The sequence below is a fragment of the Taudactylus pleione genome, unplaced genomic scaffold, assembly GCF_031769625.1.
Source record: "Taudactylus pleione unplaced genomic scaffold, aTauple2 ptg000189l, whole genome shotgun sequence".
NCBI lineage: Eukaryota > Metazoa > Chordata > Amphibia > Anura > Myobatrachidae > Taudactylus > Taudactylus pleione.
The window spans coordinates 10,261,401-10,285,022 of NW_028284591.1; the positions used below are offsets into that span (position 1 = coordinate 10,261,401).

General features: G+C 48.4%; 1 protein-coding gene across 4 annotated transcripts in view; it reads right to left on the reverse strand.

Moving 5' to 3' along the window:
* The window catches only part of KATNAL2 (katanin catalytic subunit A1 like 2), a 76,356-nt gene that overhangs the window by 44,041 nt on the left and 8,693 nt on the right, over positions 1-23,622 (reverse strand). Inside the window, exon 1 of one of the 4 annotated variants that reach the window (XM_088476498.1) lies at positions 21,622-21,653. The exons of 1 other annotated variant lie outside the window; for it this stretch is intronic. Coding sequence is in view for 1 of the 3 variants with exons in the window: in XM_088476495.1 (XP_088332621.1) it covers positions 4,895-4,945 (51 nt within the window). In the remaining 2 variants the exon portion in view is untranslated. Of the gene's footprint in view, positions 1-4,894; positions 4,994-18,755; positions 18,779-21,621; positions 21,654-23,622 lie in introns of those variants that run through there. 2 more of the 4 variants (XM_088476499.1, XM_088476495.1) reach the window with 2 other exon arrangements.

Here is a 23,622-nt window from a genome sequence, read left to right on the forward strand (position 1 = left end):
AACAAACACATGCGCAGATTGAAAACATAGGCCAACTGTGTGCGACATCGATGCAGTCGGGAAGCCGGCGGACCTAATCCCGACAGCTGGCCTCCCGACTGCTTAATCCCAGCGAGGGTTAAATGACAGGCATCTAAATCTAGACACCTGTCATTTTATCGACGCCAGGAGCCCAGTATCCCGATCGAAGGGACGCCGGGCGCCGAGCGCGGATAGTTGCGGGGGGAGGGTTAGGTTTAGGGTTCCCGGGGGGGACTTAGGGTTAGGCACCCACCCGGGAGGTTAGGGTTAGGCTAGGGGGAGAGAGGGTTAGGGTTCAGGCACCCCCAGGGGGGACTTAGGGTTAGGTACCCCCCCCAGGGGACTTAGGTTTAGGCGGTGGGGAAGGGGGGGTTAGGTTTAGGCACTTAGAGGGGGCATTAGGGTTAGGCACTGGGGGGGGAAGGTTAGGGGAGGGAATTAGGTTGGTCGATACTTACCTTAGGGATGATCGGGTTTTCACCCATGTCGGCTAGCCGCTGTCAGGATTCCAACCGATTCCTGCTACGCCCACCTGTACATCAGGCCCTTTGTCCGATGGAGAGTTAGCTTATATCTGCTTCTTAAGAAGCCCCACAAAGAATGACCATTTTTAAACTGTAATGTGTGTAAATCAGGACTTTATTTAAAGCAAATACTGGTGGCGACAACGCCCTGTGTAACAATACAGGCCAATTCTTCCCTTTTTAGACCACCCAGACCAAGTCACCTAGGGGTAAATTTACTAAGATGGAAGTTCTATTAAGAAGTGATGTTGCCCATAACAACCAATCAGATTCTACTTATCATTCATCTAGCACCTTCTAGATAATAGCTGGAATCTGATTGGTTGCTATGGACAACATCACTTCTTAGTAGAACTCTCATCTCAGTAAATTTACCTAGTGTTCATTCTAGCACCCTACCCAAGTCACAATCCATACATTTCCCCCTTCCTGCCTGGAGTGTTGCTCTCTGCTCTGGTGATTCTAGCACACTCAGCTAATGCGACACTGCTGAGATACAGACCAGAGTGTGCTAGAAGCACCAGTGCAGAGAGCAATACCCCGGGCAGGAAAGAGGAACTGCATGGGTTGTGGCAGTTGCAGGGTGCTAGAATGAACACTATTACCGGTCACTAGTACTGGCCTCCAGGCCCCAGACAATACCAGACACAGAAGTGACATAACCTGTGGTATACAGAAACATGTTTCCTGTCATTCTTAAAGCCCTCAACCCTGTAAAGGATTCCTGGGTATTAATATTTACACCTGTAATTAGACTGGTGGTCACTGAAACCCTTATATCACGGGCATCTGCTCTGGAACAGCAACGCATAAACACAATGTGCACAATATTCTTTTCTCAATCACCGATCCGCAAACGTCCGTTCCAAACCTCCTGCTAGAAATACAGCTTGAGGCAAACGATAAGGGGGGTCATTCAGACCCACTCGCGAGCGGCAGTACGCTCGCAAGTGGGTCGATGGTCCCCACTGCGCATGCGCGAGACCCGGCGAGCGAAGGACTTTCCATCGCTCCGGGTCTCGCACCAAAGGGGGCGTGCTGTCGATGTTGATTGACAGCACGCCCCCTTTGGTGGGCGTGCCGGGGGCGTGCCTGCCAGACGGAGGCGTTCCTGGTCGCAACTTAGTGACCAGCTGGGGGGTGTACTCAAAAAGGGGATACCTACCCACAAATATTAATGAACCCCACAGATGTACCATGGAGGGATCACAGGATATCTCTCTATCTCCCGTTGTCCCTCAATTTCCAAATGTAGCCTCTATAGGTAATGGTGTTAGCCTATAATAGCCTACGGGTTACTGTTTTGCAGTACTGTCCTCCAGATCCCGCTCCATGGGACCCCGGTGATGCATGCCCATCGACTGTGGGGGGCCCGAAAGAGGAAGCAGTGCGCGTGCAAGTTCTGAGCCACCCTCTATGAGCCCAAAAACATGTCTCCTGCATGTTCCAGAAAAATGACTACTAATCTTTGCCTTTATGTATAATTTACTTTAGACTCTAGTGTAAAACATTTGCTAATGACAGGGATTAGAGGCACCTCTGACAGTCTTTCAGGCTATGTCCATGTAGCCAGGTAACGCACTAACCCCATATACAGGAGTAACACAATCTTTGTAAGAGTATCTGCATGTAAACGTCACCAAACAATGCTGAGCCCTATTGCAGTACAGAGGACAGTGCTGTGTGAATGGATGACAGTGTATCAGTACAGCATTGTTACATTGTACATTATATAACCTCCTCTCACACAATCCTGTATATGTCACTGTATACTTATACTGGGGAGGGACCTAAGCAGTGAGCTGGCAGTAATGCTATGGGAATGACTCAAATTCTGTATTTCTGTCCTCTCAGTCCCGTCATTTAAATAAAAAAAATAAACAAAGATTTTTTTTTTTTTTTTTTTTTAAATCTTTAGGGCTGAAACTGAAGCACAGAGTAGTTTTTTATGGGAATTGGTAAGATTTACCGCCGGACCCATGCCCCCTTCCCCGCCGCCTAAACCTAAGTCCCCGGGGGGGGGGGGTGCCTAATGCTAAACCCCCCTTCCCCTAGCCTAAAACTAACCTCCCGGGGGGGATTGCCTAACCCTAAGTCCCCCCCTGGGGGTGCCTAACGCTAAACCCCCCCTTCCCCTAGCCTAAAACTAACCTCCTGGGGGGGGGGTCTAACCCTAAGTCCCCCCCCCCGGGACCCCTTTACCTAACCCTATAGCGGCTATCCACGCTTGATGCCCCATCGATCGGGATGCTGGGCATCGGGCTCCCGGCGTATTTCTAATGACAGTCATCGGCATATCGACGCCTGTCTTTGGACCCTTGCCGGGATATGACAGTTGGGAAGCCAGCTGTCGGGATTAGGTCCGCTGGCTTCCCGACTGCATACCGATTTATGCCTTCAGCAAACTTTACTTTTTAATGAGTCACATAAATGCAGGGCATCTATGTATGCATGTAAAACTGCGTTCAATCTATGGGGTTTTTTTTTAATATATGCACCTGGGACAAAACAGGAACCTGTGTAGAAATACATGTTGTATGTAAATGGGCCGTAATCTAATCTCACTGCACTCACAATGCAACCTGATAATGATAAATAGAAGTTTTTATCACCGCTGATGGATACCAGAAGAATTCAAACTAATGTCCTGCAATTTACAGTAGGTCAGAACCCAAATAACTGCATACTAATATGCTGCAATTATTACTGTCACAGCGGTTTACATGCACTTAAGTGGAGAGAAAAATGCTTTTAACATCTATGATAGCACCACCACTAGGTACACAGCCTTAACCTAATCTCCCTCCACATTGCCACCCGCCCACTACGCTGCGCCAAGGACTGCCATCTTCCCAACAGATTACCTCCCCCCACTCCCACCTCCAAGATGTTGCTCGTGCTGCTCCCCACCACTGAAACTCTCTCCCGCTCCCTATCAGGCTTTCCACCTCCCTACAAAGCTTTAAGCAGACTATCAATACCCACTTCTTATATCCAAGCCTTTCAGCTTTCATCCTAACCCGCTGCCCCAGGGCCGTAGGGAGGGTGGTGCGGCCTGTGCCTCCGCACAGGGCAGAATCCTGCAAGGTCACCGGCCGCTACCTGCCGGGCTCCGGAGGTCTACAGGAAGAGACCTCCTGGAGTGCTACGCGGCAGAGCAACTCTTAAAGAAATCCCCGCACTCCACCCGACGTCCGGGTGACAAGGTATGCGCTTACTGTAAGGAGGGGGCGGGGAGCAAGAGGGGCGGCAGTGCAGCACAGAGCGCACTGCCATCCTGCTAGGGTGCTTTGCTGCCCCATCCCACCTGTGCCACCCATCTTTCTGCCCCTTCTGTATAGATTGTAAGCTCTCATGAGCAGGGCCCCTCTTCCCTTACGTACTTCTCCTTCCCTCACTTACACCATCACCTCCTCCCCATTGCCAACATCGGCACCAAAACTCTGGGTTCAGCCGCTGCTGTTTTTGTGGGTATTAGGACTGTATATGCTGCAAAGGTTCCATAGCCATAACTAGGGGTGTGCGAGCAGTGCCACCGTACACAAAGCGCAGGGTCCTTCGGCAGCATCATCGCTGCTCCGCGGTCCCTGGAACGGCACCCTGCAGCCAGAATCGGTGCTGCGGTTCCACCTGGAGCGTCATGACATCATGCACTTGGTTCATATTAAACATCTATACAGCTTACAGCGTAATAATGTTCCGCTCCTGTTTCTCCGCTTAGCTTACATCAGTAATAATAATAACCTGGGCTAAATTCAACTCACTCCAGGGTTACTGCAATAGGGGAGAAGCAGGAGCAGAACATTGTGACACCCTGGAAGCTGTGTTGCACCATCAATATAAGCACAATGGCTGCAGTATAGACAGGAAGCCACTGACTGGCATTTGAGGCTCTGGGGTAAGTTTACTAAGATGGGAGTTCTATTAAGAAGTGATGTTGCCCATAGCAACCATTCAGATTCCGGGTATTATCTTCTTAAAGGTGCTAGCTACATGAGAAGTAGAATCTGATTGGTTGCAATGGGCAACATCACCTCTTAAATAGAACTCCCATCTTAGTAAATTTACCCCTCTGTCTCTTATCTTATGTGTGTGAAACCAAAATTGGCACGTGACCCGCCTGCATCCTACTGCGCATGCGCCGCCGCCGACTGCATCCTACTGCGCATGCGCCGCAGCCAGCGCGGAAGGGCCCGGAACACATGGTCTGTTTCCATGACAACCAGAGGACTCCTTACGTGCTAATAATAACCAAACCAAGGCTCGGTATCGTGCAAATATACATCGTGCACGGAGGTGGAACTACAAGTTCCAGCATGGTTGCGTTATAACTAGATGTGTGGCCTTACCGCTTCTCTGCTCTGGGACGCGTTCCTCATCGCCTGGTAGGATAACTCCATGCTTCAGAGCCCGGTCGTAGTAAGGTCTGCGGCGACACCAAACATGAAATGAAGCCAACCCCGAGAGAGAGGGAGGGCCGTGCCGGAGAGTGACCGGCATGACGCCCAATAGCAGTTGGGAATTGGGCGACAGGTCACAAACTAACCAATCAGGGAGCAGATCTGGGAGCTGGCCTCCGCTGAGGAGAAATTAACCTGTACATTGCTGGAGCTTTTTCCATGTGTTGTTCCCATTACCTGGCGCTGCTAAATGATGTATTAATAGGAGGCAGCTCACTGATGTAATGTAATAATGTAATATAAAGCAGAGCCTTCATGCACTCAGTTTTTTTGCAAAAAAATCTAAACACTATTTCTATCATTATTGTTATTATTAACTGATTTTACTATAATAGGTTTATATATAACATTTAGGGCCGTATTCAGTTTGGAGCGAAAAGCCGTTTTCGGCAAAACTTTTTCGCTGATGATGTCATTTTCGCCGATTTCACTTATCCCCGTATTCAACTTTAGCGTCTTTTTGCCAGTGCGAAAACGCAATGCAATGTAATAGGCGGTAAAGTTTCGCCTATGAATACCCGGCGAGAAAAACTTGGAGATTTGAGGTACGGAAACCACTCTGCACCCTTTGTATACCCTCCCTTGAAGCTAACTGCATCCAAAAATGCTATAAAGGACACCCCAATAAAGCACTTTGAAAAAGTGGGCGAAAAAATTCAAAAGTGGGGGTACAACTTAAAAAACTAGTGAAATAGCCTTTGGGGGGGGGTCTGCAAGTATGGGGGAGCTTTTTTTTATTGCAAGTGCTTGCTGAAGGTGCGTTTTTTGTGCACTTTAAAGGTTGATTTTAGTGATTTTGAACTATGCTTGCACCCATTTTCATGTACCGCAAATTTAATGAGAATACTTATTTTGGCCAAAAAAAGTTGCTAAATGCTATTCTTCACCACTCTTCCAAAGACGCTAAATTGCTGCTACTGAGACCATTTAAAGAACCCAAATACTTTTAGAAGGGCTAATCAGGGGTACCCATAGTCAACCCCCATGTCACAGCATCTTTTGAGGATGTCAGGCTATTTTCTCCAAAAACGACAGGACTTTCGCCGATTTCATTTTCGCCGGGTCCCATTATCGCCAATTTGGAATTGTGGGCCTGATTCAGAGCCGCTCGTAAGCGGCCGCTCGTTCGCTCCGAGCGATGTTCATACAACTGCGCATGCGTACGGCTCGTAATACGCATGCGCGAACCAGTCAGTGCGGTCGAAATTCATGTGCTCGCAAAATAGCGAATGCCTGCTAATTTGAGTGACAGGAGGAGGCGTTTGTGGGTGGTAACAGGGGAAGGTGCTTGAAAACGGGGAGTGGAGATCCGAACGCAGGCGTGCCAAACGGTCAAAACGGGCATTTTAAGTGTGTGCATAATTAACAAAGCAGCGTCATTGACCACGTCACTTAGTTGTTTCTTAGCCTGAACTGCTCGCATGATTGCGGTAGGAAAATCCAACCACAAGCACTGCGAGCAGTTCATTCGCCTTTCGATGTACTCGATTAATCAAATAAATAGCGGAGATGACGTAGGATGCGAGCGGCCAAAAAAAAGGCTGCATGTTTTGTTCGCTCGTTCAGACAGAGGCGTCAACAGACCACAAAGAGCGAACGGTAAATTTAAATAGCCAGCCCCTTTTTCTGGACGAGCAAGCGCAAATAGCTTCCGGCTCTGAATCAGGCCCTGAATACGGGGGGACGCGCACAATAAGTTTTCAACGGCAAAACCTCCGATGACGCAGAAAAGTCCGACAACTGACTTTTTGCTCCAAATTGAATATGGCCCCTTAGTCCCGTTTTCAATTGCAGGCTTAAAGCCGTGATCGGCGGAGAAGTTTCGCCAATGACGTAATTTCGCCAGGCGGAGACTTTCCACCCGATCCAATTGCAGAGACTTTTCGCGTAAGCGGAAAGTCAATGCATTCAGATAGGCGAAAAAGATTCGCCTCCATTCAGAGGTGCAGTTTTGGGGTGCAAGGTTGCAGGGACACCCCTGCAGCCTTGGACCAGTTCCCCAAAGGTAAACTGCATAAAAAAAAGTTTAAATAATACTTTAGATCACCCCAAAAAGTACTTTTGTTTTGGGGCCGAAAAAAAACAAAAGTTGGGGGACAAACTTAAAAACTAGCGAAATAGACTCCAGGGGAGTCCCCAAGTATGCCCCAGGTGTTTTTAAGTTTGCAGGTGCTTGCAGCAGGTGGATTTTTAAAACTTCACTTAAGCAACTTTAAAATATGCTAGCACCCATTTTCAGGTACCCCAATTTTGCTGGGGTTACTTATTTTCTCCTAAAAAAAACCTTCTAAATGCTATTCTTCACCACTTATGCAAAGACGCTAAATACCACCTATTGAGGCCATTCAAGTACCCCAAATACCTTCAGCAGGGCTATTCGGGGGCATCCATAGTGCTCCCCCATGTCAGTGCATCTTTTGGGGGGTGTCAGGCTGAATTCCCCAAATCTGACAGCACTTTTCGCCGGGTCCCGTTTTCGCGGCCTTTGTAATTGAATAGGGCGAAAAGCGGTGACGAGCGCGATACTTTTCCGGAGACAAAACCAGTAATGACGGCGGAAAGTGCACTATGCGAAAAGTCCAGGACTTTTTGACCGGCAATTCAATATGCCCCTTAAGGGTCTGTTTACTGAGCAGTGTTAGGAGACAGAGGGTCTCATTCAGACCCGCTCGCGAGCGCAGGACGCTCGCTAGCGGGTCGATGGTACCCAAATGCGCATGCGCACAACGGAGGGAGCTCCGTCGTGCGCATGCGTGAGACCCGGATAGCGACAGCCAAGCTGTCGCTCCGGGTCTCGCACCAAAGCGGGCGTGCTGTCGATGGTGATTGACAGCACGCCCCCTTTGGTGGGCGTGCCGGGGGTGTGGCTGCCAGACGGAGGCGTTCCCATGGGAATGCCTACCATCTGGGTCCGGCCCCACTGACATCAATAGTGATGTCAGTGGGAGTGATTTTGGCTCTGATAGAGCCAAAATCACTCCAGGGCTTGCGGCAGTGAGACCCTACCGCAAGGTCTCGTCGCAAGTCCGATGGTCGCAATGGTCTTGACCATCGCGACCATCATCATGGACGCTCGCATAAGCTGTGGGTGGTAACCCACAGCTATGCGAGCGTCCAAAAGGCCGCTCCAAATCTGGTCAGAGCGTCCGGCTCTGAATCAGGCCCAGAGTGAAAAGTGATAAGGTGCCAGCCAATCAGCTCCCAACTGTCATCTCACAGGCTGTGTTTGAAAAATGACAGTTGGGAGCTGATTGGCTGGCACCTTATCTCCTTTCACTGTCTCCTAACACTGCTTAGTAAATAGACCCCTAAAATGTTATGGGGCCCTGAAAGTTAACAATCCTCACTGTGGCAAGAAGTAATGTTTTTTTTTTCTGGATATTTATCATCGCCGGGGAAGGGCGCCAATAAGAGTCTGTCCCGGCGGTGAGTAAAAAATAAAGTAATGGTTATCGTAATCACCTTACTTCCGAGCTTGGACCTGGCCGCCCAACTGCACATGCGCAGCTATCCGGGGCACAGAGAAGTAATTCCAATGGTAGTGGATAGATCCCCTTCGTAGATGTACCCTGACGTCATCAGTTACCGTCCAACGTCATTCCTTACCATCCACGTGGACATAGAGGGAAAATATAAACCTGTGGCGAGTGCTAATTGCAATAGGCATCGCCATCAGCTCCAGCACCCCGGAGAGGGATTGCTGGATCCCTCTCTAGCTAAGCTGCTCCATCAACATAGAGCGAAGTAATGCAATATTCAGATGGCAATACCTTATGCAGCAAGCTCCACAAAAAAAAAATATTTGGAGCTTGTTGTTAAACTTCAGTACCAGAATGTCCCTGTACAGTGCATGATGACGGCAATATACTGTGATTTGTGTGGGTGAATGGCCAAATAGTCACTGCAGAAATTGTTGTTTACGTATTATTTATGGGGCAGGAGGGCTTGATAAACAAGCCCCCTATATTTTTAATTAACATTAATAAGCAGACATGTCTTTGTTTTTGTTTTTTTTGGTAAAAGTAAATTGTAATTTCAGTCAACTTCCAACCACGATAATGGTGCCCGATTTCATTCAGCGCAGTGGCGCAAAGTGGGATGAACAATGAAATGATACACATATAAAATGCTTTTCTTACTCTGCCTTTTCACATCCGGTACAGATGATTAGATCTCGAGTCACACAAAATCACTTTTTACTTTACAGAACTGGATGAAACTTGTGAGCTCCCAATTTTAAGGGGCCTGTTTATCATTAATATCTGCGGCATATTCCCGAAAATATTTAGTAACTATCACCCCAATGTATGAAGAAGGGACAGTAGCATATATCTCCATTATCTACTGTGGTCAGTCCATTCCCAGCAGCAGCCGCAGTCCCCTTAGATTTCTATGGGGGATGCAATGCTGTCAGATTTACCCAGCATTCCAGAGTTTGACCCCGGCAGCATAGCGGAGCTTGACCCCTGCAGTAGTTGTGCTGCGGTAGCCTATGGGGTATACTTCATAACATTTACTGGGAGAGGGTTTCCTCCGGAACCCACACCGGCAATGGCCTCCGTGCTTGCGTGTCCTGCCACAGGAGTGAGGAGACTACTGATATGGTCTCTTCACTCTGAGCATACCGCAGGGGTGGGCTCCTTTTGGAGGCCCTGTCCCTGTGTGTGCTATTTATTACATCTGGGCAGTATCCAAGATCGACATATAAATAGGTTGAAAGTAAATACAGTAGATCGACATATAACAGATCGACGAGTCCAAGTTTGACACCAAATAGTTCGACAGATACTAGATTGATATATCTAAGATCAACGAGTCCTAGATCGAAACTAAATAGGTCGATAGTTAATAGATCGACAAATAAATGATCGACACGTTACAGTTAGACATTACAAAAATATATACATTATAGATGCTGCCCCGCTAATAGCACATCCCCCGCCGCTACTTTCAACCATGGCACTACAGGTCCCAGCCAGCCCTTACATCCCTGCAAGCGCTCCTGGCAATGCAAGCCCCAACATCCACCCTGCAGCCCTTGTCCCTAATTGCTGGGCACCCCCATGCTCTGCAGTGCACCCCTTCATCAACGCTCCCTGTTATTCCTGGGCGCCTGGACCTGGGGGCATCTTCGCACCGGCAATAGCAAGCTGTCTAGATTAAGATGCTGCCATCAAGCTTAAGACGCTGCCTGTGCCCCCGAATAGCCCTGCTAGACGGCTGTCATGACTGGGTCTGGGTTAGGAGCAGGTGTGGAGACAGAAGACGTCAGTGGAACGGTTTGCTGATATTGAAAAGAAGCCGATTTCAAGGGGGTGCGAATCATGAATGAAGAGATGATAAGAAGATCCGGACGGTGGTTCTGCAGAAGCGGGGGTAAGTCGGACCCTTGAGCTGGAGTGGAGGACTAGCTAGGACCAGGGTCTCGGGGATGGCAGGACCTCCTTTGGAGCAGGTAACAGAGAGTGACACTCAGGAACTGGGAACAGCGGTAAGGCAGGCTAGGGCTGCGACAGCAGAATACAGGCAGACTGTGACAAACTGCAGCAGCTAGGAGCTCAGGAACTAACACACAGCTCACGGTGTGTACGACGTTGCACTGGTAAGGAAAGAGTGTGTAATACACCCTTAAGTACCATGGGATGTGCAGGGATAGGCTGGAGCTCACAGAGCAATGCAGGGATGGGATAGGCTTCCCCCAGGTCACGTGCCCGCATCAAAGATGGCGGCGCCCAGCAGCCGCCGGCGTACACCGGGGTCCGCTGCCACCAGCCCCCAGTGCCCGGATCACCTCCAGGAGCTGCCGCAGGAAGGGCCCTGCCAGAGCGCCCGGACAGCTAAGGTCCGAGTACTCCGTGGCAGCGCAGCCCGGATCGTGACAGTACCCCCTCCTTTAGGGATGGCCTCCGGACATTTTCTAGGCTTCTTAGGGTTCTTAGAATGGAAATCGAGGATTAAACGAGGTGCCTGGATATCTTCAGCTTTCACCCATGACCTTTCTTCAGGACCGTAACCTTTCCAGTCCAACAAATATTGCAATTGACCGTAATGAATCTTGAATCCAAAATTTGTTTAACCTCGAATTCGTCCCCTCTCACAGTCTTGACTTTGGGGGTAGGAGGAAGAACCTTGAAGAACCGATTAAGGATTAGCGGTTTCAATAAGGAGACGTGGAAGGAGTTTGGAATTCTGAGGTAATGAGGAAGCTTTAACTTGTAGGCCACGGGGTTGATGACCTCGATGATAGAAAAAGGACCGATAAACCGAGGAGCGAATTTCATCGAAGGAACTCGGAGTCGTAAATTTCGGGTAGATAACCACACTTGATCTCCCACCTTCATACTAGGAATGGCCCTTCTTTTTGTATCAGCCTTTAGCTTGTATCGATGAGACATTTTTTGAAGGGAGGAGTGGACCTGAGTCCAAATTTTAGAGTAGTCTTGTATAGTGGAGGTCACGGCAGGCACCTCGAAGGCAGGTATATCTGTAAACTCGGGTACTCGAGGATGGAAGCCGTAAACAATCATAAAGGGAGTTTGTCCAGTAGAAGAGTGGTAGGAATTGTTGTGCGCAAATTCTGCCCATGGAAGAGAATCGGACCAATTATCCTGGGATGACGACATATAGATCCTTAGGAAGGTTTCTAGATCTTGGTTTACTCTTTCTGTAGATCCATTGGATTGTGGGTGATAGGCGGTAAAAATTTTTAATTTAACTTGGAACGTAGAGCATAGAGCCCTCCAGAACTTGGCCACAAATTGAACCCCTCGATCTGAAACAATCTCCGATGGAAGACCATGTGGGCGGAATATGTGGTGAATAAAGAGTCTAGCTAACTCAGAGGTGGTGGGTAGCTTAGAGAGTGTGATATAATGTACCATCTTTGAAAAACGGTCTATCACGACCCAAATGGTGGTAAAACCGTTGGAAGTAGGTAAGTCTGTCACAAAATCCATAGATAAATGAGTCCAAGGTCGGGAAGGAATGGAGAGTGGCAAAAGGGTTCCTGCCGGAAGTAATCTGGATGATTTATGTTGAGCACACACAGAGCAGGAGGCAATGAATTCGGCAATTTCAGACTTCATGGCGGCTCACCAATAGAAACGACGCAAGAATTCCAGTGTCTTGCGGATGCCAGTATGTCCAGAAAAACGAGACGTATGTGCCCAAGTGAGGATTCGTTTGCGGAGGGCAGGAGCAACAAAAGTTTTCCCGGGAGGTGGCTGGATATGGATAGTAGCGAAAACCTTGGACTCCAGAACTGGGGTTTCCTTAGGAAGACTGGAGAGAGCTTTGGAGGAGAGTGAACAGCAGAGAGCGTCTGCTTTCTGATTCTGGGATCCAGGACGAAAGGTCAAAATAAAATTAAACCTGGAGAAAAATATTGCCCATCTAGCTAAGCGAGAACTGAAGCACTGGACGTTCTTCAGGTACAAGAGATTCCGATGATCGGTGTAAACCGTGATGGGAAACTGGGCTCCCTCGAGGAGATAACACCACTGAGAAAAGGCCGCCTTGACTGCCAACAGTTCTTGTTCCCCAATCGGGTAATTTCTTTCTGCCGGTAAAAATTTTTTTGAGAAATATCCACAGGGGTGGATTCTGTTATCTTCGAACTTCTGGGACAGTACCGACCCCATCGCTTCGGAAGAGGCGTCTACCTCCAAGAAAAAGGGTCTGGAAATGTCGGGCTGTCTCAGGATGGGTGCAGAAATGAACGCTTGTTCTAGCATTTGAAAGGCTGTCTCCGCTTCCGGGGACCACATAGAGGGATTAGCCCCTTTGCGAGTTAAAGCAGAAATTGGCGCCGCTAGGGTTGAGAATCCTTTAATAAATTTCCTGTAGTAATTTGCGAACCCCAGGAATCTCTGGACTGCTTTCAAGGAATCCGGGCGGGACCAGTCCAGAATGGCCCGTACCTTCTTGGGGTCCATCTCCAACCCAGAGCCAGAGATGATATAACCTAGGAAAGGAATGGAAGGAACTTCGAACACACATTTTTCCAGCTTGCAGTACAAATGATTTTCTCTCAGGCGTGACAGGACCTCCCTCACATGAGAGCGATGTTTAGTAATGGAGGAGGAGAAGATCAATATGTCATCCAGATACACGACAACGGAAACATATAGCAAATCTCTGAATATTTAATTCACAAAGTTCTGAAATACAGCGGGGGCATTGCAGAGTCCAAATGGCATCACAAGATATTCAAAGTGACCATCTCTGGTATTAAAGGCGGTTTTCCATTCATCGCCGGCACGGATTCTAATGAGGTTATACGCCCCACGTAGGTCCAGTTTAGTGAATACTGTAGCTCCTTTGACACGGTCGAACAATTCAGTGATAAGGGGTAGAGGATATCGGTTCTTTATGGTAATGTCATTTAAACCCCGATAATCGATACAGGGTCGAAGACCTCCATCCTTCTTGGATACAAAGAAGAAACCAGCACCAGCGGGAGAAGTTGATAGACGAATAAAGCCCTTCTGGAGATTCTCTTGTATGTAGTCAGACATCGCTTGGGTCTCTGGCAACGATAAGGGCCCGGGGAGGATTCTTACCGGAAACCAAATCAATCGGGCAATCCCAGTCCCGATGCGGAGGAAGTTCGTCGGCTCTGGTTTTGCTGAAAACGTCGGAAAAAGCCCTATAATGAATGGGCACGGAAGAATTTTCTGATATTTTAATTCCTTTAATAGGTTTTATACAAGGGAGGTATGAGGCAAAGCAGGAGTTTCCCCAAACCGTGACTTGCATGGAGCTCCAGTCGATACGAGGGTTATGTTTACATAGCCACGGATATCCCAGAATTATCCCGTGGGAAGCCTTGGGAATCACTAGGAAGCGAATGAGTTCCGTATGAAGGGCCCCCACACGAACTTGAACGGCCTGGGTTTGTAAGGAGACATTCCCGTTGATAATTCGACTACCATCCACGGCTGACAAGGTGATGGAATGGGTGAGAGGAGTGGCAGGAATCTGGAGTTCTTGAACCAATTCGGCAGAAATTAAATTTTCAGCGGCTCCTGAATCAAGAAGAGAAAAAATTGTTTGAGGTCCTTGTTTTAGCTCTAATACAAGAGACATAACGGATTAGTTCAAAATTGGAGACAGGGTGTCTCCAGTGCCAGTTAGGAGCGAGGGTTTCCCGGAGGCCGGGAACAGGAGGCGACCAGATGTCCGGGCTCTCCACAATATAAGCACAAATTCTCACGGCGGCGTTTTTGCCGTTCTTCAATAGAGAGTCGGGCCCGGTTAATTTGCATGGGTTCGTCAGCCAGAGCTTCAGTCGAAGGTGCCACAGGTGGACTAGTAACTCGGGGCCTAAAACGATCTCCCTTGAATCTCTCAGCCTGTCTCTCGCGGTAACATAGGTCTACTTTATTGCAGTAAGAAATCATATCGTTTAGTTTAGCAGGAACATCCCGGGTGGCTAGGTCGTCTTTTAATCTCTCCGAAAGGCCATTCCAGAAGGCGGAGACTAGGGCTTCCTCATTCCACTTTAGCTCGGATGCCAAGGTTTGGAATTGTATAACATATTGACTGACTGGTCGGGATCCTTGGCGGAGATGCATAATCTCAGTGGAAGCGGAAGTAGTTCTCCCTGGTTCGTCGAATATTCTACGAAAGGAGGTCAGGAAATCGGTGTAATTGTCCAGTAAGGGATCAGATCTTTCCCAAAGTGGGGATACCCAGTAAAGAGCTGAACCGGACAGCAAAGAGACGATGTAGGCTACCTTCGACTTGGCAGTGGGGGAAGTTTGATGGTAGGAGCGTGAAATGAACGTCACACTGATTTAAAAAACCGCGGCACATTTTAAGAGTTCCATCAAACTTGCTAGGAGTGGGTAGGTGCAAATGCGATGAGGTAGTAGGAGGAGTTGTGACTGGAAGTGATGGTGGGTTGGTAGCAGCGGGCATGTTCACCGTAACTAGGGAGGCTTGCAAGGAGTCCTGCCTAAGAGACATATCTTGCAGGAATTGGGCCAACTGCCGCTGCAAGGCTTCCAGACATTCTAGCCGGCTGGCAATACCTTGTAAAAGGTCCACACTAGGACTCTGTCCACTAGCCGTATCCATGTGGCTAGTGCAAACTGTCACGACTGGGTCTGGGTTAGGAGCCGGTGTGGAGACAGAAGACGTCAGTGGAACGGTTTGCTGATATTGAAAAGAAGCCGGTTTCAAGGGGGTGCGAATCATGAATGAAGAGATGATAAGAAGATCCGGACGGTGGTTCTACAGAAGCGGGGGTAAGTCGGACCCTGGAGCTTGAGTGGAGGACTAGGACCAGAGTCTCGGGGACGGCAGGACCTCCTGGGGAGCAGGTAACAGAGAGCGACACTCAGGAACTGGGAACAGCGGTAAGGCAGGCTAGGGCTGCGACAGCAGAATACAGGCAGACTGACAAACTGCATCAGCTAGGAGCTCAGGAACTAACACACAGCTCACGGTGTGTACGACGTTGCACTGGTAAGGAAAGAGTGTGTAATACACCCTTAAGTACCATGGGATGTGCAGGGATAGGCTGGAGCTCACAGAGCAATGCAGGGATGGGATAGGCTTCCCCCAGGTCACGTGTCCGCATCAAAGATGGCGGTGCCCAGCAGCCGCTGGCGTACACCGGGGTCCGCTGCCACCAGCCCCCGGATCACCTCCAGGAGCCGCCGCAGGAAGGGCCCTGCCAGAGCGCCCGGACAGGTAAGGTCCGAGTACTGGGGTGAAGATGCGCCTAATAATTAATTATTATTAGGCTTGTGCTTTTTCGAGTCCAGGAATGATGATGTTTGTCCATGAAAAATTACGTTTTGCCTCTTTCTGAGTCCCGTTTTTTGCCTGGAAAATTCCGAACTCGGCGTGAAAATCCGAACCCGCTCATCTATCACGTCATAATTTCCTCACACACACTCCCCTGTACAACATCACAATGTGCTTTGAACAGCAAGGGTTGGGCCAATATGATACAATGTCCCTCCGTCAGGTATGGCACCGGGCTGGTTAGCTCTCGGAGGCTAGACCTGTTCGCTTATTTTTGATGTCTTACCCCGAGGTTCCAGCTGCATGCTGAATGGGTTAGGACTGATCCACTCTGACAGGGGGAAAAGGAGCCCACCCTTCGAGTTTCCCTGATGCAGCCTGTTCTAGAGACTCATGGGGGTTAGATTTATCATAGCTTGGAGAGAGATAATGTGGAGTGAGATAAAGTACCAACCAATCAGCTTCTAGCTGTCACGTTACAGGTTGTGTTTGAAAAATGACAGTTAGGAGCTGAATGGTTGGTACTTTATCTTTCTCAACTTTATCTCTCTCCAAGGTTTGATAAATCTACACAGTTTCAAAATTGTGTCAGTTCCTTCTCACATCTCTAACTCATGCTCAGTGGATAAAGATGAGCAGCTATGGGGTAGATGAGCAGCTATGGGGTAGAGACAGGTAGTTCCTGTCTCTATCATTTCAGCACGCTGCAGTGAAGCCAGACCAGGTCTTCACTTTGCACAGTCCCCTACACATACTTCATGCTCAGATGAGCAGTGCCTGACGCAGGAGGAATCTGGATTCCCTCAGTCTCCAGATTATGCAATGGAGTGTTACACCTGAGTCTGTCGATAGATAGATAGATAGATAGATAGATAGATAGATAGAGACATATTAGATAGAGGGACTGATGTGAATGGCTAAATATTCTCTGTACAGTGCTGCGGAATGTGTGTCTATATAAATAACTGGTAATAGGTAGATAGATATGAGATAAATAGACAGATATGAGATAAATAGATAGATAGATAGATATGAGATAAATAGATATGAGATAGATAGATAAATTGAGATAGATAGATATGAGATAGATAGACAGATATGAGATAAATAGATATGAGATAGATAGATAGGAGATAGATAGACAAATATGAGATAGATAGATATGAGATAAATAGATATATATGAGATAGATAGATAGGAGATAGATAGATAGGAGATAGATAGATAGGAGATAGATAGTCAGATATGAGATAGATAGATGTGAGATAGATAGATAGATATTAGATAGATGAGATAAATAGATCGATGAGATAGATAAATAGATATATATGAGATAGACAGATATATGAGATAGATAGATAGATATGAGATAGATAGATATGAGATAGACAGATATGAGACAGATATATGAGATAGATAGACAGATATGAGATAGATAGACAGATAGATATGAGATAGATAGATAGGAGCAGGGCCGGATTGAGGTTTGTGGGGGCCCAGGCCAACAACAAACTTGTGGTGAGTCTGGCTGGGGGTCTGTGTGCAGGAGAGCTGCGGCAGGCACTGCCCCGACATGTCAGTATACTTACTGGTTAGTGGGTGGAGCACTGCAGAGGATCTCCATCTCCTCTTCTTCATCAGTCCAGCAAATCAGTTTCCTCCGCCGGGCGCGGCACCTGACCACTGAAGTAGAGCGGCAGCAGTGGGGGAAGCACTTCAGAGCCTAGGGGCACTTCTGTCATCAGCCCCGAGCGGCAAGAGCTGCGGCCATCCCGGAGCGCGGAGTCTGTGAAGGGGTGTGTGCTGCTTATGCCGATATGCTCTCTGGCCGCTGCAGCTGAGGATGGGGGCGGGGACTGGCGCACCAAACTGTGCTGCGGAATATGTGTGCGCTATATAAATAACTGGTAATAGATAGATAGATATGAGATAGATAGATATGAGATAGATAGATATGAGATAGAGAGAGATATGAGATAGATATCAGTGTTCTCCCCAGAAATTTTTTCCAGCCGGGTGACATCAAAAGGTAGCCGGGTGGGGGCCTTTGTAATTATGTGCGTGCCGGGAAAAGGGGTATCTCCCTTACCAATCCAGCCCGACAGATCTCAGGCTGCCCCCCCACTGGCTCTCAGTCAAAAGTGCCCATTATGCAGTGCCCCATATAGTTTTCCCCTTTATGCATTGCCCCTATAGTTTAGCTTTGCCCTTATGCAGTGCCCCCAGGCTGAAGTAGTGCCCCTATGTAGTGCCCCCAGACTGGTCCCTTATGTAGTGCCCCCAGGCTTAAATAGTGCCCCCAGACTGACCACTTATGCAGTACCCCCAGGCTGAAATAGTGTCCCTTATGCAGTGCCCCCAGGCTGGCCCCTTATGCATTGCCCCCAGTAGCAACCCCCTATACAGTGTCCCCAATAGCAGCCCCCCTATACAGTGCCCCCATTAGCAGCCCCCTTTATACAGTAATGCATACTCACAAACTTACCTGATCCCCGCACCAGCCGCTGTCCGCTGCTCCCGGCACTGTGTAGGGCAGACCGCTACTCACTGCGGTATGCCCTACACTTGTGGGAAACTAGCAGCGGGTGCGGGCCCCGGTGCAATGCACCGTCTGCACCACCGATGTTACAGTGCCGAGCGGACCACCTGACAAATAAAGCGTGGGGAGAACATTGCAGATAGATAGATAAAACAGCTCCTTACAAAGTTTACCTGTCTCCTCTCTATATCTGGTAAAGAACAGTTATATGATGTGTGACATGATCAGGGTAGGGGTCCCTCTCCTGGGGTAGATGGACCCCTCCTTACACACAGCAGCCAGGAAATAGCACTCCAGTCGTGGATTTTTGTGCAAGCTGGTCGGCACCAATTTTTATTGTGCAACATCAATAATCAAATAAACAAACATGAAATAAACCCTAGCCCGTCTGGGCTCTAACTATACAGTAAGTTCCCTCACTAACCGAACACTAAAATAAGTTTACCTCCACAGTACCTTCTGGTTTGTAGCAAACAGAGTCTCAGAGCAAGCTGACCTGCTCTCCCAGGTATGAGACACTCAGCCACAAGTATACCTAGCTTATCAGCCATTTCCAGGTGCACGCCCTAATGACCTGCTACCAGGCTGAAAGGCCCAACACCCGGAGTGGCCTGTGGATGGAGCCCTCGCTCTCCTCACATCCACACCCCCAGGACCCATTCCGGCTTTTCACAAAAGCCGACATTTCTAGTCTGCTTTGTCCAACAGACTTCTCCTGGTTTTTTTTTAAAAGACATTGGACAGGAACCTGTGACAGATATAGAAGCCATTCCACACTTCTCCAGTGCTTCTATCACAGATGCAAGAAACTTTATGGCTTCTTAGTGCCTCAGAGCTTTTTAAAAAATGATCTCAGACTCTACAGCATCATATTCAGATTTTTTTCTGGTTGTATTAGTAACAATGCTCAGTTTCTATACCTTCGGCTCCTTTTAATACGTATATTTGTAAGATAAGATTAGACAGAGATCAGCGAGGTCGTAGTGCAGCCGAGTTCTGCACAGTAACAGATCAGATCTCACATATGCACGTAAATATAAATCAGATTACAGCCCCCCCCCTACACTTAGCACAGACTCCTGCCAGTTTAAGTACTCTACACTTGGAAGTTAAACCCCTTCTTAGCTAAACCGTAGTAAATAACTTGGATAAAAACTCAGAGAGCTTTTTAAATACTGGCATATGGTATCTCTGAGTTTATTAAAGATTATTTTCCCCCTGACTGTAAGGCATAAACTAACATTAAAGGGTAGAGAGAGAGCTCACAATTAATCTTTAAAATGTTTTAACCAAAACTAAGGCCCTTTTGAGATAGTGACAAGCCGTCCATCTGTACCAGTAATGTAGATTTCATGCTGGGCTCGCCCCTGCCTGGGATTAGATGTCTGCCTGCATGGATGCTGAATATTTAACAAATGTAGAATTTAGCATTTCAAGATAATTTTTCTTTGGATAGTAAAAATACTACATTTATTTATCATATTTATTATTTGTAGTTACTCACTGGTAGCATTATGGAAAGTGGGCCTGATTCCGACCCGGTCGCTATTTGCGGCCGCTCGCTGTCAAAAAGGGGCCGTCTATGCAAATCATGTGCTCGCTCTTCGCGATGTAAGGACGCCTCTATGTCTAAGCGATCGACGGCATATTGCGCTCGCAAGTGTTTAAGACGCCCCCTTGCCACTCGCAACTCACGTCATCTCCGGTATTTGAAGGATTAATCGGTAACATCGAGAGCCATCGGGGCTGCTCGTAGCGCTTGAGGTAGCCTTACCCTCCCGCAAGCACTGCGAGCAGTTCAGGGTAAAAAACAACCAAGCGACGTGTTCAATGACGCTACTTTGCTAATTATGCACACCTATTAAACTCCGTTCTGACGGTCAGACACACCTGCGTTCGCAGCACCATTCCCCCGTTCACAAGCACCTTCCCCTGTTACCACCCACAAATGGCACTGTCACTCCTTCCACTGGGCAGTCTTTTCAGGGTGAGTGAGCAAAATCCGATCGCTCGTACTAGTTTGCGCACGAGCACTGCGACTTACACGCATGCGCAGATGGACGACCATCGCTCACAGCGCAACTTAGCGTCCGGGTCTGAATCAGGCCCAGTGTTTGAACAGTAGATTTCTATTTACAAAAACATTCCGGTGGCTGTTTTTAGATATCTTTTACCGGACTCAGGGACGGATCTAGACTTTAAACAAAGAATCCTGCCTCCCCCTCCTCTCCAGTCCTGACTCCTCCCATTTCCAGTCCTGTCTCCTCCCCTTTCCAGTCCCGTCTCCTGTAGGCCCTACGAACCACTACACTACTGTATGTCATAGAAGCAGCGGCATCACTAGGGTTAGTGTCACTCAGTGAGAGCCAGGGTTGGACTGTCCCACAGGAGTACAGGGGAATCCCCCGGTGGGCCCCACAGCCTGTGGGCCCATCCCCTCCTCTAGAGATCAGGTTCAAGACTGTGCACTTGAACTAAACATTATACATATGTTACATTATACTGCACAGGACTATGGTGTATTTTCTGCAATGCATTGCTGGTATTAATCTGGTACATTATCATGCATGCACTAGCAGTATTCACTATATATACATTTTTAAGGAGCCCAGTCCATGCACTTTCTAATGGTTAGCCTTGCCTCTGTGGAGGCTGGCCGCACCCCCTTTATAGGCTGGTCACACCCCTAAATATGGGCCCCTATGACTTCATTCTCCCGGTGGGCCCTTCATGTCCCAGTCCGACGCTGGTGAGAGCCGCACCCCCCTAATGACGCCGCTCATTTATGCATAGTAGGAATTGAGTTGTATATTTATCTTTAACTGGGTAAAAGGAATAATACATTTCTATAACTTTGTGGAATAGACAACTTGTTGATCTTTAGTAGTTATTTGTGGCATACAATTCAAACCCACTGATGTTGGACCAGTTATGTGGGGTTGAGTGATTTAACTTCTCATACCCAGTACATGTTGCTCGGGTGTAATGGAAGATAGTGCAGTGTTGGTTTATGTCACAACATATGCATGTTTAAAAGATTTGATTGTATACACACACAAATATATATATTGTGACACAGTTAGGTTAGGGGGTCCCTCTCCTGGGTAGAGGACTCCTTACACACACACACACACACACGTTTGGATGCAAGTACAAGCTGGTCGGCGCCAGTCTTTATTGTACAATGACAGAAAATATAAAGAAAACATAAATATAAATCCTAGCCCTGTCGGGGCAGTAACTTCACAGGTAGTTCCCTCACTACCAGAACCTGGCAGGGCCTAATGCCCTCGCCAGCAACAAAGCATAGCACAGTACTCACAAATAGGTTTTTCAAGTGTCTCTGAGCAAACTCCCTGCCTGCTCTCCCAGGTGAGACAATCAGCCTTCAACACACTAGGCTTATATTGGCCACTCTCAGGTGGAAACCCTAACAACCTGTTAGCAGGCTAAGAGAACCAAAACCTGGAGTGGCCGTGGGTGGAGCCCTCCTTCTCCTCTCACCCACAACCCCTAGGTCCCAAACCGGCTTTTCAAAAAGCCGAAACTCAAGCCTGCTACACTGCAGACTCTCTCCTGGGGGTTTAAAACACAAAAGACAGGAATCTGGGACAAATGTACCTGCCACAGACCACTTTATTATTTATTTATTTATTTATTACCAGTTATTTATATAGCGCACACATATTCCGCAGCACTTTACAGAGAATATTTGTCCCTTCACATCAGTCCCTGCCCCAGTGGAGCTTACAATCTATATTCCCTATCACATGCGCACACACATACACACTAGGGTTAATTTGTGTTGGGAGCCAATTAACCTACCAGTATATTTTTGGAGTGTGGGAGGAAACCGGAGTACCCGAAGGAAACCCACGCAAGCACAGGGAGAATATACTTTACCAGTGATCCTATCACAATATTTACACACATATATATACATATACGCACACACACACTTATATTTACTGCTTCATTGCTGATACCATCCATATGGTCCAATACTGTATACGTACGGGGGCATGACTTGGAAAATAAACTACACATAATCTCTGCTGATCACTGGCAAATCCTTAAGGGCCCCATACACAGTGCGATATGCACCTTGAGATGCGATGGCCGATCCGACGGCCGACATATCGGGGGCGGTCCCCACACACGGAGCGATACGCTGCCCGTCCCCCCGATATACCGGCACCATCTCCCCCCCTAGCATAGCGCTGCATGGGATCTTACATCGCAACACCAGCATGTCAAATCTGGAGGAGCGATGTACGATCCCACGGGAGCGCACGCTGCCCGATATCATAGCCACACACGGAACGATATAGCAGCTATATCGTTCCAATCCGTCAGATCGGCTGCTATATCGCACTGTGTATGGGGGCCTTGAAGCAACTCACAGTTTAAATGACAGTGTTTGATCTATTCCTATCCTGGACAGACAGTCAGTAGTGGTCGCCCTTATACAGTGCCCCCTGTGCAGTGCCCCTTGTGCCAAAGGAATGATCCCCCTTATGCAATTCCCCAGTAGTGCCCCTTATATAGAGCCCCCAGTAGTAGTCGCCCCTATGCAGTGCCCCCTGTAGTGGTCCTCCATATGCAGTGCGCCTTGTGCCCCAGGAGTGGTCCCTCCTATGCAGTCCCCCAGTAGTGATTCCCTTATATAGTGCCCCCAGTAGTAGTCCCCCCTATGCAGTGCCTCCAGTAGTGGTACCCCCTATTCAGTGCCCCTTATATAGTGTCCCCAGTAGTAGTCCCCCCCATGCAGTACCCCCAATAGTGGTACCCCGTATGCAGTGCCCTTTATATAGTGCCCCCAGTTGTAGCCCCCCCCATGCAGTGCCCCCAGTATTGCCCTTTATATAGTGCCCCCAGTAGTGGTCCCCCGATGCAGTGCCCACAGTGGTAGTCTTCCCCCTATGTAGTGCCCCCAGTATTGCCCTTTATACAGTGCCCCCAGTAGTGGTCCCCTGATGCAGTACCCCCAGTAGTAGCCCCCCCCAGTAGTGGTCCCCCCCGATGCAGTGCCCCCAGTAGCAGTACACCCCCAGTAGTGCCCCCCGATGCAATGCCCCCCATTAAAACACGTAATAATAATTTAAAAAAACAAAACACCTGAATCCCTGCTCCCGCCACCGCCATCCGCTCCTCCATCCTCCCAGGCTGGCCCGCTCTACATTATGGGAAAGACGTCATGACGTCTCTCACGTTACCCACTGCGGGAACTGGAAGATGGAGCTCATGAGTGATCTCCAGCCCGGCTCCGGCAGTGGGCGCAGCAGCCAATGAGAGTCTGTCTGACTCTCACTGGCTGCTAATT